At 44.5% G+C, this 14,285-nt stretch overlaps 1 protein-coding gene across 1 annotated transcript in view; it reads left to right on the top strand.

Annotated features, from left to right (window-relative positions):
- The first annotated feature begins 912 nt into the window (after positions 1–912).
- Ccdc158 (coiled-coil domain containing 158) overlaps positions 913–14,285 on the top strand; it is a 57,523-nt gene continuing 44,150 nt past the window's right edge. The window contains exons 1-3 of the mRNA XM_051170698.1: positions 913–1,016; positions 11,512–11,652; positions 13,476–13,693. Of these exons, the coding sequence (XP_051026655.1) occupies positions 11,586–11,652; positions 13,476–13,693 (285 nt within the window). The 5' untranslated portion in view covers positions 913–1,016; positions 11,512–11,585. The remainder of the gene's footprint in view (positions 1,017–11,511; positions 11,653–13,475; positions 13,694–14,285) is intronic.

Genomic DNA, 14,285 nt, shown 5'->3' with positions numbered 1-14,285 from the left:
GCATGAGGCTGGGTGTCTCAGCAATCCCAGGCTGGCACAGGAGGTCTGGGGCGCCCCTGGTCTTCAGTCCACATGGGAAAGCTGAGGAAACTGGGTTCTGATGGCCTGATGGCAGTGGCAACAAGATTTCCCTCCCGCTTTCATCTGGGCTGGAGCCCAGCTTTAGGGTGAGTCTTCCCAGTTTGGGGCCATTAACCCTACAGGTTGTGTCTCAGACTCCCCGCCTCTCTAGAACCCTTCCATTGGAATGCTAATTTGAACAGCTCGCAGGAGTCTGAGTGTGAAATTTCAAGCTGATAAAATTCCAAGTTAGACTTAACGACAGAGTAACCGAAGCACGGCCGGAGGAAAAAAAGCTCTCCGGAGGCGGAAGGGTCAGCTACCCTGAAGACCCGTCTGAACATAGAAAAACATTCCGAAAGGAGACACAGCATAAGAGCACAGACTAAACGCAGGCGGGCTGCAAAATGCAAGTTATTCTGTTAACTTGAACAGACGCGGGGTGGGTGGGTGGGGGGAGCGAATTGCACCAGTAAGGGTGTCGGTCTGCCCCTTCCTCGGCACGTAGGTAACAGAATTTGTGCCATTTGGTATACGGGAGGATCTTTGTGGGGGCCTCTGTGAGAATGACAGGAGAGTGAGGCGGGCGGTAGGGAAAGCAAAAAGTGACTGGCAGGGCCGGCCTGGTTGCCTCGGCGACTAGGAGTGCTGAGGAGTCCCGGGGCGTGGCCTCGCATTCCTCATGCCCCGCCCCTCTACCACGCCCCGCCCCTCTCCTCGTGCGCTGGTCTCTCTGCCCCGCCCCTTCTCTCTATGGATTCCCCACCGCCAACCGTCAGACCGAGCTCGTGCTGGACAGCAGCTGGCCGCGGCGGGTCAGGCGTGGCGGAGGGGCAGCTGCGCGGGCCGCGGCCTCGGGGCGCAGTGGGAGCCGGCAGGTCCCCGGGTCGTGCAGGTGCGGCCACGGCCCCCCGCGGACATGCGGCCGGTCTCTTAGGACGAGGTGTTGGTAGCAGGTATGAGGGCGGGCTGTGTCCCGGGGTACAGGGCTGGGTCGTTCTTCCGAGGACCTGGATCGACTCCTGTTACTTCTGGAACCTTCCGTGGCCTTGTGTTCCCACGTGGTAGTGGCCCAATAAGTTTGTACAGCCGTTTTAAGAGAGTTCTCCAGGGACAGTGGCAGGGAAAACTGGGTCTTCATGACTGCAGGGTCAATGCAGAATTCCGTGGGCCCAACAGGACTGCCTGGCTCTTGGGGACTGCTGGAAGAGATAGGAAAACGTGGGGAGAGACAGGAGTGGGGCCTCGGACTGTCACCAGCCTTTCATCTCACATGAGATTGTTGACTGGAGCTCTCTTGGTAATCCACTTGAGATCCCGACTTTTCCCTATCAGCCCCAGTCTCTGTCCGTCATTTCCCACAATACTGGCACAAGTCCCCACTCCAGCTGTCCTAGAGGTTGTTTTTATTTTGCGTCATGCTGACCTTAAGGTCACTAGACTGTAGAAGACAAATGATGCGGGCTGTTCCTTAGGGTGTTTTGACTGGTAACTATTATTTCTTGCATAAGGAAGAATGGTCCAGAGCTCTGAAACTCCCACCTGTGCCACAATCATTATTTTTTTAAAGATTATTTTTAGCTTACGTGTATTAGTGTTTTGCCTGCCAGTGTTGAGCTGTAAGTGCACACCTGAGTCCCTGATGCCTGTGGCTGCCAGAAGAGGGGTTGTGGGATCCCCTAGAACTGGAGTTACAGAAGACTTTGAGCAGCCATGTGGGTGCTGGGAACTGAACTCTCGATCCACTGCAGGGGCTTAGACATCTTTCCATGCCTATATTTTAAATTTTAATGGATTTGCCATCTTTCCAGGACTATATTTTAAATTTTAATACAGTTACCTATTTAGTTGTGTAGAAAATAGTTTTCATGTGGTAGTGCTATTTACCCTCGACGTGCAGCAGTTGGAGGTGTATTTGACGGTGTATGCGAAGCCTGTGGTTGCTGTGGCAGTTCTTGGCGATGACTCTGCTCTCCTGTGTTTTAGGGTGAGCCACTTTAAAACTCTAGACTTTAAAGCCAACTGTGGAGGCACATGTCTTTAATGCCAGCACTCAGGAGACAGGTATATCTCTGTGAGGTCTACATAGAGAGCTCCAGGTCAGGCAGGGCTATGTAGAGAGACTTTGACTCAAAAAACAAAACCAACCAACCAAAAAAAAAAAAAAAACCCTATAGCAGCGATTAAAAAGAGCCTTTTTCTGAACCACCTGTCTTCAAAGTGCATAATAAGCTGAATAATAGCCACTTAAAAACTTAGGTCCTGGGGCTGGAGAGATGGCTCAGAGGTTAAGAGCACTGGCTGTTCTTCCAAAGGTCCTGAGTTCAATTCCCGGCAACCACATGGTGGCTCACAACTATCTATACATGAGATCTGGTCCTCTTCTGACATTCAGGCAGAATACTGGATAAATAATAAATAAATATTTTTTTTTAATTAGGACCTAATCCCTGGTGCCTGTGAATGTTATAAGGGGGAAAAGTCTTTGCATATGTAATTTAAAGCAAAGATTTATTATTAATTTTTAGATTTATTTTTGTGTATGAGTGTTTTGCCTGTATGTATGTATGTATACCATGTTAGTGTTTGATTTTCACAGAGGTCAGAAAAGGACATCAGATCCCCTGGAACTGTAGTTACTAATGTGCCATCATGTGGGTGTTGGTCCTCTGAGAGAGCAAGGAGTAATCTTAACTATGGAGCCATCTCTCTGGCCTCAAAGTCCAAGATCTGGAAAGGGAGGGATTATCATGAATTATCTGTTTGTCCTAAAGCAGAAGGAAGTGGGGAAGGTGGTAAGACAGAGACTGGAGTGATATGGCCGTGAGTCAGGGGATGGTGGGGACCAGTATAGATGAGAAATGGGTTCCAGGGGAACGGGGCCTGCTCATAACTTGCTTTCAAGCTCTTGGAGACTGATCCTGAACAATTACCTCCAGAAAGATGTCTGTTGCTTCAAGCTGCTATGCTTGTGGTAATTTACTACAGCCACTGTAGACACCGGATACACAAGACAGTGCTCCTGAGGCTCACAGAACCCTGCACGAATGAACACTTTAAACCTACAGCTGAGGTAGCAGTGGGTGTAGTAATGGAGTCCCTGTATATTTTCTTGAATTCTATAAATCTTGAGAGTGAATAGGGAATTCTGTATGAAAGATGGTGGTGCATAATGAGGTAACCTGCCATTTAATCCAATTTTTAAGGCTTCTATTTTTTAATTGACATGTCATTGTTTATTTTTGCTAAACCTCCCATCCATAATCCCAAATACTTGCTAATGTTTTACATTTGGGCCAAATCCTCCATCCACGCTGGCCATGTGCTTCTCTTCCACCTCACCCATGGCAGCTTTCCTTCTTCTCTCCTCTCCTCGGGTCTCTCTTCTTCCCCAAGGTCTCTCTTCTTCCCCAGATTCTCTCTGGCTCCCCCAGCACCCACATGGCAGCTCACACTGTCTGTAACTCTCAGATCTGACACCCTCACACAGACATACTTTCAGGCAAAACATCAATACATGTAAAATAAAAAATTACTTAAATATAGTACTCGCATATGAAGTTATCAAAAATGTAAAAAAATTGAAATGTTAAAGATCAGCATGCTTCTTAGCCATTATTAGATTTCTATCAGGTGTCTATTAGAGAAGACGCCTGGGTGTCCAAGGTCAAAGTGGGAGGAATATCGCAGCCTGGCTAAGAGCAGTCCTTGAGGCAAGAGGGATGGAGACGGTTTATTGTTCCCAGACCTCTGGAAAAAGTATTCTTCAAGTTTAACTGATCCACTTCTGGGACCCAGGCAGCTATTTCCCACTCCCACTCTTTGGTCATCCTGAAATTGCCTTTTGAGATATAATTTACATACCAGTAATTTTCAACAAATCACAGAGTTGTGTATTCAGCCACACGGTTCAGTTTTAGGACATGTTCCTCACCCAAGAAAGAGTCCTCATCCCCACCTGTGGTTGGCCCCTGGGCAGCCCAGCATCGCACCAGCCCTATAGGCGCCGCTTGAGCTTTGCTCAACCTTAGGCACTCTAAGTGCCTCCTACCCAGCCTCAAACCCACTCTGAATACTCTGCGCACAGCTGCTGGAGGAGCATATGCCCAGCCACAGCAAGTCCCAAAGTCCTCCAAGGAGGCCATGAACCTCAACCTCACCAACTGCTTCTCAGGGCAGTCCAGAAGGAGGCAGTGAGAAAATCCCCTGTGAGCATGTGTGCAGCAGTGGCCGTGAGCAGACCTCTCATCCCATGGTCACGCTGAAGCCCCATTAGTCTTTTCCTTTCTGTCAGTGGGTGCTGTGGTCTTCTCATTTTTGTATATGGTATTTTAAGAAACATCATTCAAATCGACCACCACCTCAGAAAGGCTGTCCTTCGCTAGCCTGCTCTAGCTAATGTAGCCCTAATCTACCTCCTTATATGCTGCTATTCGGCACTGTTTTCCCCATTTTAGCTGGCCAATCTCCAAAATCATATATTTTTAGCTGAAAATTTAAAAATTATGCTTTTGGTTTTCACTAGTATCTCTCTTTCCCATCACTATAAATTCACAAGCTAAAACCTTCATTGGTCTTGATCTAAGACAGCTCTATCCTTGCTTGGCATTGATAGAAACGATATTTACATGAAATATCCAAATGCCATCAATAAAAGTTGTTATCAAATGCTTGCTCTATGCCAGTCTTTGTGCAAAATATTTTATGTGCAGGAATTGCTTACTTGAAGCTTATCAGTTTTGATACAAAAAGAGAGGATAAATTATATTTGTGTTCCAAATACATTTGCTCAATTAAATCATTGAGTCAAAGACATTTCCTTTCTCTTATTAGCACATCAGTGTTCAAGATCATGGACTCCGTGTACATTAGCCAGACAGATGGTAGCGAAGCTCTTTCTCGACGCCCTCTAAGCCAAAATGTAGGAGTCTTTGCTAGGAAAGCAAGGAAGAATGCAAAACCAAGACCTCGGAGAGTACAGTGTATCGGGCTGCACTAGAGCCTAGAGGGACTTGCACTAGAGCCTAGAGGGACTTGCACTAGAGCCCTAGAGGGACTTGCACTAGAGCCCTAGAGGGACTTGCACTAGAGCCCTAGAGGGACTTGCACTAGAGCCCTAGAGGGACTTGCACTAGAGCCTAGAGGGACTTGCACTAGAGCCTAGAGGGACTTGCACTAGAGCCTAGAGGGACTTGCACTAGAGCCCTAGAGGGACTTGCACTAGAGCCCTAGAGGGACTTGCACTAGAGCCCTAGAGGGACTTACACTAGAGCCCTAGAGGGACTTGCACTAGAGCCCTAGAGGGACTTGCACTAGAGCCCTAGAGGGACTTGCACTAGAGCCCTAGAGGGACTTGCACTAGAGCCTAGAGGGACTTGCACTAGAGCCCTAGAGGGACTTGCACTAGAGCAGTGTTGGATGGGGGAGGGGCTGTTAGTCCCGATGGTAAGGACTTTACCCTCTAGGCTTGGAGCAAGATTGGAACAGTGACACCGCTTTTAAGGGAAACAAGAAATACCTTTTACGGCATTTTTATAGTGGATCTGGTGAGTTCATGAGAGCATTAAAAACATCAATAGAATTAAAGTTAGATTGCTCATTCAAGGAGTCTTGTCCAATGACTTACCACATCTAAGATGTCTTTACTGATCTCTGCTATGTGACAGACTCAGCAAAACACAGTGAAGTTCATAGCAGCCATAGCTTAGAACACTAAAAAGCACTTAAAAACTGTTTAGTGACCAGTTAGAGCAAAATTAGGATAACATAGATTTAATGTGCCAAGCTGGGTGATGCTCACCTTTAATCCTCCAGCACTTTGCAGGACAGAAGCAGGTGGATAAATGTGAGTTCGAGGCCAGCCTGGTCTACAAAGTGAATCCAGGACAGCCAAGGCTACTCAGAGAAACCCTATCTTAAAACAAACAAACAAACAAACCCATAATGTAACTGCAAAGATTTATGAAGAGATGATAAGCACAATGAAATGCATTATAATTTATGCAAAATGACTTGCTGAAAGCTCATCTATCTTTTGCATTTGTCTCTAACTAAAATCAGCCATGAGAGAAATGTCTTTTTGTGGGTTTTCCATAGGAAATCATGGATGTTGCAATGTCAGAGATGTACTAGTCTGACACTTGGCCCAGGCGAGGGCATCCTGTAGCCATGGCAAGCTCCTCAGCTTGAACACGGCCGAGAAGGCCATCACATGTACACTGGCACTGGTTGGCAGGAAGCCCACAACTCACACAGTGTAGGAGAGAAGTGACTGTACAGAGTTGTCCCCTGACCTCCACACACATGCTGTGCTATACAAACACACAAGTAATAATAAAAAATCTTTTCTTGTTATATACAAATATTTCAAAACCATAAATGAGAAAAAATATGTAAATTAAACTTTTGGGGAACAGAAAATTTTAGTTAACGAAATATATTAATTAATAAGCAAATTTCACTTTCAGGTATTAATAGAAGTAACTGAAAATAAGAATATCCAGAAATTAAGGTACTGTTACTTTACTAGTTATCACTGACAGTTTTGAACATACACAATTGATGTCTGAGTTTCTTGTGTCTCTGTGTAATTTATCTTGGGGATGTGAAGCCACAAGAGCTCTGCGTCTTCAGCTTTCAGACTGTTCAGTGGGCTCTGCTCTTACAGATGCATCTCGTGGACGTGAGAAGGGCTTGGTAGCTAGGGCTCAGAACAGCTCCTGCTTCTGCTGCTTAGAGAAAGTCTGAAGAGCTCAGCACCCTCCTCATTTGGTGTGGGTGGGAGCTGAAGCTCGGAGCCAGGAGAAGTCAGACTTGTTCTCTAGCAGTTACAGGACAGTAGAGCGAAGCCTCCTCATTCTTGGTCATGTACTGTTTTGTTATTTTATTTTATTTTGGGGTTTTGGTTTTTCAAGACAAGGTTTCTCTGTGTAGCCTTGGTGGTCCTGTACTTGCTTTGTAGACCAGGTAGAACTCAAACTCAAAAAGATGTGCCTCTCCCAACCCCCACCCCCAAGTGCTGGGATTACAGGAGTGTGCCAATGCTCCTGGACGGTTATATACTATTCAGCATTAGCTTGCTTGCTTGCTTTTTAGAAAAGATTTATCTATTTATTATTATGCATACAGTGCTCTATCTGCATGTACACCTGCAGGCCAGAAGAGGACATCAGATCACATTATAGATGGTTGTGAGCCACCATGTGGTTGCTGGGAATTGAACTCAGGTCTTCTGGAAGAGCAGCCAGTGCTCTTAGCCTCTGAGCCATCTCTCCAGCCCCAGTATTAGCTTGCTAATACTGAATGATATTGGCTGATATGTAGTGATGGCGTGTGATCTAAACAGCCAACTCCTGCACTGGTTAGGATAGCCCTGTGTTCACACTTAGTTAAACCAGGTCAACTCCGTTTTCTCTTATGTTCATGTACTTATATAAAGCTTGTATCTTCTTTCTGAGTAAATAGAAAGATAAAGCTATTTATTCTGGGGCAGTGAGTTGTTAAAATTAAACAGATACATCCTAATTCATGTTGTGACTACTGTTTTAGGTAGCACTGTATGCATGTATCTGTGGCAGGTCCTCTGTATAGGAGGGCGCACGCATGAGTTCCTTAGTTAAGCCTTGCTCTTATGAAGTATGCACACCACCTCCATATCTTAGTCTTACAGATGCCAAGTGTTATTCTCAAGGTTACAGAGGAAATGCTTTACAGACACAGGGCTTGAACCTGGCTGACAGTATCCAGAAAAACGAGTGTGACTGAGAATAAAATGCAGTTCTTAATTAATTATGCATCTGGCAGTAAGTGCTAGGCAATGTTACCCTCTTTATACTTTCTGCATGGTTTTAGGGGAGTATACACTGACCCTATGAAATCCCCAGTTCCAAGTTTCTATGGAAGATAGAGTGGTCTACCATTGTAATTGTGAGTCACTACTTAATCAGCCTGGGACTTTGAATAGATCTACATTTATGTAACATTGCCAACCAAAATAGGACTTAAGCAGTAAATCACGTTGCCACGGAGATACTCTATTGCAGTCAGGTCCACCTCAATGAGAATCCTAAGGAAAGAAGTCAAGATGGAGACTGTTCACCCTGGAAGAGAGCTGCAGCCTTTTGGAGTTCAAGGAGGAGGAATGAGGAGCACTCAGGATGCACCACTAGGCACTTCAGCTCAGCTGCACAGAAGCAACAAACACTCCCAAAGTCCTTTGTGTGTGGGGTGCGATGCCCAAAGCTGTTCTCCAGCACTCCAGCCATGAATGCCTTTGTCTTGTCGGGGTTAAGGCTCTTTTCAGTGTGAACATATGTGTGATTTTAAACGGTGCAGAAGTGATTGCAGTAGGCCTTGGGCGTACCATAGCAAGGCCAGGCTGCCCACTGCACTTCACTTAGCTGTGAAGTGGACACCTGTGGTTCAGGGCAGGCAGCTCAGTGACAGAGGGCTAGCCTTGTGTGTGCCATGCCCTGGGATTGATCCCCAGTGCCCCAAAATAAATAAATAATAAATGGAACCATAGCACAGATTTCTGGGGGAAAAGACTTGTAAGTTCATATTATTATGATCCTTAAATTATCCAATGGCAGCACTTAACAAGAAAAATCCTTTAATTCCAGAAATTCTTAATAATCTTACCAACTTGTGCCTAAAAATTGAGCATTTCAGTTCCAATATAAGTGTCACAGCGTGGAGGAACACAGAATCTCTGATCATAGTCAGGATATGGTCTTTCTAAAATAGGGCAAGCTGAATTGCAGGTTTACTAGTTTGGTTTTTGTTTTGTTTTGTTTTTATTATAGAGGTGCCAAACATCTTTACAAAGAAATGGCTACTGTTGTTTAAGTAAAAATACCTCAACCCTACACTGTTGTCTTAACTCTGGGTTTAATCCAGAACGTTGTGCTTGCCTGGCAGGCAGACTACTGACTGAGCTAGCTGTCTACATCCTTTCTTACTGTGGGGAGGGGGGGCTGCAGGGGGAGGGGATGACATGTGACCACATCTGTGAGCTATAATGTAGCTCACAGGAATCATTACTTTCCAGAAAATGCCTATGTCCATTATGGCACAAGTGCTGCTCAGTACACAGCCTGGAGCTTGTCCTCTACGTACCCTGCTACACACCGACTGCAGTGCTGGCCACAGGGCTAGCGAGCACCAGGCGCTATGGTGCTAGCCCTCGGAGAATTGTATATGGGCCAGTTTGCAAATCCTTCAGTGGATAGTGCAGTCTCCTCATGCCTGCTGTTTAGTTGAAACTGTCATCTGCTGGTCAAGTTACTGTACTGTCTGAAATCAGTAGGTGCCTCATGTTTGCTGTTTGCTTGGCATCTGTCTTTATTTTTTACTATGAAGGTGTATTCCTATAGTTGGTGGAGAACGTTCACGCTGGAGTTCATGGAATAACATTTTTGGCATCATACTTGTTTGGTGGAGGAGACTTGGCCAGTAGAAAAGATGTTTTGCACATTATGCGTTCTGTCTAGAGATAATGTGCTTTGGTTCCTTCTGGTCACTTCAGAACAGGACTTCTGGGCTGCATGCGCCCTCTTTCCGTGTAGCTTTTATGATAATGGTGGGGTAGGGCTGGGAGGTGTAGAGAAAAGGTTAAAAGTCTTCAGTTCTGTTCCTACTGGGTCCTTAATTTCTCAACTCCCATCCCCTCTTCCCTTTAGCAAATTATCTCCAGGGAAAGCCACCTCTTTTGAACTCCTCACACTGCTTCTCTGAGCTGCTGGCTCGTACTGTGGTCAGTCTGGGCTCAGGGTTTAGGGTTCTGTTTTTCACTCTCTAGGATGCGTTAGCTGCACCCAGGTCTCTGCTGACCTCTGCTCCTTTTGAGTCTTTCCGTTTGCTTCTCCATTTCTTCACAACAGTGGTTCACAGCGGAATGGTGGGACCTGCCCTGAGAGGGAAAGCTCTTCTATGTAGATATTTGAAGGTATTCTGTGTTTAGGATATAGTCAATGTGGAATACATATAGTTCTGTTGATTTTCCATCTTGATTTTATGCTTGTTTGAGTAAAAATAAGGAGAAGTTTGGAACTAGGCCACTATCATTATTTTCCAAACTTAGAATCACCTTCTTGATCAACTATAAACTATAAACATTATTTAATATCAAATGTTTTTCAGCTTTTATTAATGAGATCTATATTTAGCAATATAATTTTATAAGATTGAAAGAATAACTGTCCCCCCAACCAGAACATAACTAAAGTATTAAGTATTTTTTTGTTTGTTTATTTGTTTTTTGCGACAGGGTTTCTGTGTAGCCCTGCATATCCTGCAACACACTTTGTAGACCAGGCTGGTCTTGAACTCAGAGATCTGCCTGCCTCTGCCTCCCAAGTGCTGGGATTAAAGGCTTGCACCACTGTGCTTACAGTATTAATATTTAAATTTTAGTTTACCTTTAATAACCCTTGGGGGCTGGGTATGGTGACCCACAACTTTAATCCCAACACTAAGGAAGCAGAATTAGGCAGCTTTATGTGATTCAAGGCCAGCCTGTTGTACATAGTAAGTTCCAAGACAGCCAACGATGCCTAGTTTTGTCTGGGTGATCCTACCCAGGCAAAACTAACAAAAACCCCTTTGGTCTTAAAATCAAGTTTTATAATAAAATTTGACTTGTAGATTTGTTTTATGTAGCAATAAGGTATTTTTGTGTACACAGCTATTTTTCTTGAGGAAAATTTCAAAAGCATTAACAAAGTCAGTCCTATTCCCCTCTGAACTTTTTCAATAACTTTCACAGACCCACCAAAGGTTTAAATAATGACACTGAGACTTCTATGTAGCCTGACTTCCCGGTCTGTGTCCCAACCACGTGGTTAGCTCTTTACCTCACTCTAGACTCTGGTTTGAGACTGTCCCCTTCTGTGTCCTTGTCCATTCTCCTGATTCTACTTGCGTCTCTTTGTGTCACTCTCCCAGCCGGGAAGTTCTGTCTTCATACTTCGTGACTCAGCTATTGGCTGTCAGCTCTTCATTACAACCAATCAGCAGTGAGATAACAGCTGACACATGTTTTAGAGTATCTGAGCAGGTGTGGAAGGATGAGGATTTACAAACATAAAGCCAGTTATGGGCACAGGAGTGACAGTGCCAAACTCATGCCAGTACTTAGCGCTCTGCCTGGTACAGAACTAGTAATGGAAAATACAGAGATACACTTTCACACAATGTGAATGAAAGTCACCCCAACAGCCGGGCGTGGTGGCACTTGCTTTTAATCCCAGCACTTGGGAGGCAGAGACAGGTGAATTTTTGTGAGTTCAAGGCCAGCTTGGTCTACAAAGTGAGTCCAGAACAGCCAAGGCTACACAGAGAAACCCTGTCTTGAAAAACCAAAAAAAAAAAAAAAAAAAAAAAAAAAAGAAAAAAAAGTCACCCCCAACAAATAAGATTGTAATAAAGATTGAATACTTTTATCTTTCATAGATAAGAACTGAACAATCCAAACAGGGAAGCACTCATATTTCAAGATCGCTAAGAAGAGGCAGAAAATAGTTAATATGGAATCAAAAGCTTGTGAATCAAATAATGAAGATATTTTACCAAGTGGCATCACATCCAATGGAGGTATGCACCCTTTCTAAAACAAAATGGCGGGAAGTTAGAATTAAACAGTCTTCATAGGGACCGTCTCGGCTCCTAGTTTTTACTAAGCTTTGGTTTCACCGCAAGGCACAGGACTTAGTTATGAACGTCTGCTGTGCTGTTTATAATTCCAGTTTGGAGCAGGAGATTGCCTAGCTTTTTAACTGAGCGTATCTGAGTTTAGCATGTTTCTATTATCTCTTTTGTCTAAAGCTTGTTTCTGTGCTAAGGTTCTTCAACCTCAGCATCATCTACTGTCTCCCTGATACCTTCCCTTCCCCTAGAGTTTCTTGTCTGTGTCAGCCGAGGTCAGCTCATCTCTCCTCCTCAGGCTAGCATCATTCTTCTTCATACCCACCTCGTGGTGGCCCATTAAGGTCCTAGGCGCACAGCTCTAAAGTAGTTTTGGTTATTTATTTTCCTAAGATTTACCTATGAGTGTTTTGCCTGTAGGCATGTTTGTGTTCCACATGTGTGCTTGGTGCCCTCTGAGGATGGAAGAGAGCATCAGATCCCCTGGATCAGGAGTTACAGATGGCTTTGTGCTACCATTTGTTCCTGGGAAACAAGCCTGGGTCCTCTGTAAGATCCACAAGTGCTCTTAATTGCTGAGCCATCCCTCCAGCCCCATCCTATCCCTGAGGACACATCTTATCAGCAAGTATTGGACTTTTTTTTTTTTTTTTTTGAGACAAGGTTTCTCTGTGTACCCCTGGCTGTCCTGGACTTACTTCATGGACCAGGCTGGCCTCAAACTCAGAGAGATCCTCCTGCTTCTGCCTCCCGAGTGCTGGGATTACAACCATGCACCACTGCACCCGCCTCAAGTGTTGAGCTTCTGTAGCTATTCCCTTATATCAGCCCTCTCCTATATTTGTGTTGTGGAGCTCCTATTTTCCTGTCTAATGAAAGCAGTGGCTCTCAGCCATGATCAGTGTCAACGCTACCACACCCCAGCTTTTCAGTTAAACATTTAAATGGCTTAGATTCACACTTGGAAATTCTGATTTAGTAGGACCAGAGTGGGGCTTAGGTACAACCATATTATTATTATTATTTTTTTTTATGTTTCCCAAGTGATCTTGATACAGTGCAAAGCTTGACAAGAGCTGTTACAGATCCTGCTCTCATCCCTGAATCACCACTGTGTCTGCACGTTCAGGCAGCTTCCAGCGCCCTTCCCTCTATTATTTTGCATCTCATAGAAACCCAAATACTTATCAGTCTAGCTGATATCTCCATTTTTGTGCTGGTCTGTTGGAAGATTTTTGCTCTGGATCTCCCACCAGTCTGCCACTTATAGTTAAGGTCTCCTACCTCAGCAGGGTCCTGCTGCCACTGAGAAATATATCTGGTGACCAGGTTTCATCCCAGTTTTAACACTATACCATACTATGGGAGATCCAAGCTCCTTGGCATGACTCCAAAGCCCCTCATGGTCTGTATTATCACCCTTCTGACAGCAGCTTTTCTCTTGCCCAGAACGTCCCAGGTGTCTCAACCCCACGAGCCTTTAATGTGCTTTCACTCTTGAGTGTCTCTGTCCTTCCTGTCCTCCAGAGTGGGCGTCACTCATACACACATCAAAGATCTTCCGCTCCAGGGTCCCGTGTTCGTTTTCTTCCCCAGCCTGGTCCTCCTCTGCATCTGGCGCTTGCCTTTCTCAGTGCTCTTATATGTACACCCCCTTGCCTATTTTTCCCATAGGGTCTTGTGCTCCTTCAAGGTTTGTTAAAAGAACTCCCTACAGTAATGCTTGCCACAAAGTTGTTTTATGAATAATTAATGAATTCTCTAATGTTTAGGTTCTTCAAGCCCATTTTTAATGTCATCTATCCGTGGTACAACAATTGAAAACATATCTTCAAGTGGAACTTTAACACAAATTCCTTTTTTCCCTAAATATGAAGTGGAACTTGATTCTCACAGAAAGGTCATCCCTTACCCTGGAAAAGAGCATATTGAGCGTGTTTTGGAAGAATATTCACATCAAGTTAAAGATTTGCAGAGAAGACTAAATGAAGTGAGTTGCATTCTTTTCTGGCACCTGGCACCATTAGGCATGTTGTCCTGAAATACAACTTAATCCCCACTCCCCCAGAAGAAAACATTAGCCATGGGCCTATCAGCTAAACCTGTTAATTTGATTATTCCTTTATATTGGACTAATACATTTACTTGCCATTGTTTGTCTTGGTTTCATGATAGAATTTTAGTAAAATTTGAATGCCTCAAAATGTTATAATTAATGATATTCATCTGCTATAAATAATTCTTTTACGCCTGCTATCCTCCTATTATGACACTTGGCTTCTCTTTGCAAACAATGGTAGAAAGTAGGATTTTAGATATATGTACATACAAATGGTAACTAGGATTTAGAAGTGTTGGCTAAGCCTTCCAGTGGACCTCATGCCGTATCTGTGTATTGAGTTCTAGTAGTCAACCCTCCCACCCCCAGGCTTCTTCCCACTGCATCCAAGTTAATGTAGATTTCCATGTCTCTACGGGTGACTGCTGGAGGGCTCTTACTGTTTGTCGGGGCTCGGTTCAAGCATGCCCTTCTCCGTAGCCTTTCCTCTAGACAGCATTGAGGGAGTTCTCGGGGCAAGTAT

Source organism: Acomys russatus, chromosome 28 (assembly GCF_903995435.1).
Source record: "Acomys russatus chromosome 28, mAcoRus1.1, whole genome shotgun sequence".
Classification (NCBI taxonomy): domain Eukaryota; kingdom Metazoa; phylum Chordata; class Mammalia; order Rodentia; family Muridae; genus Acomys; species Acomys russatus.
The sequence above is the reverse complement of the archived record's forward strand: the minus strand, read 5'-3'. Positions and strand labels throughout refer to the sequence as shown.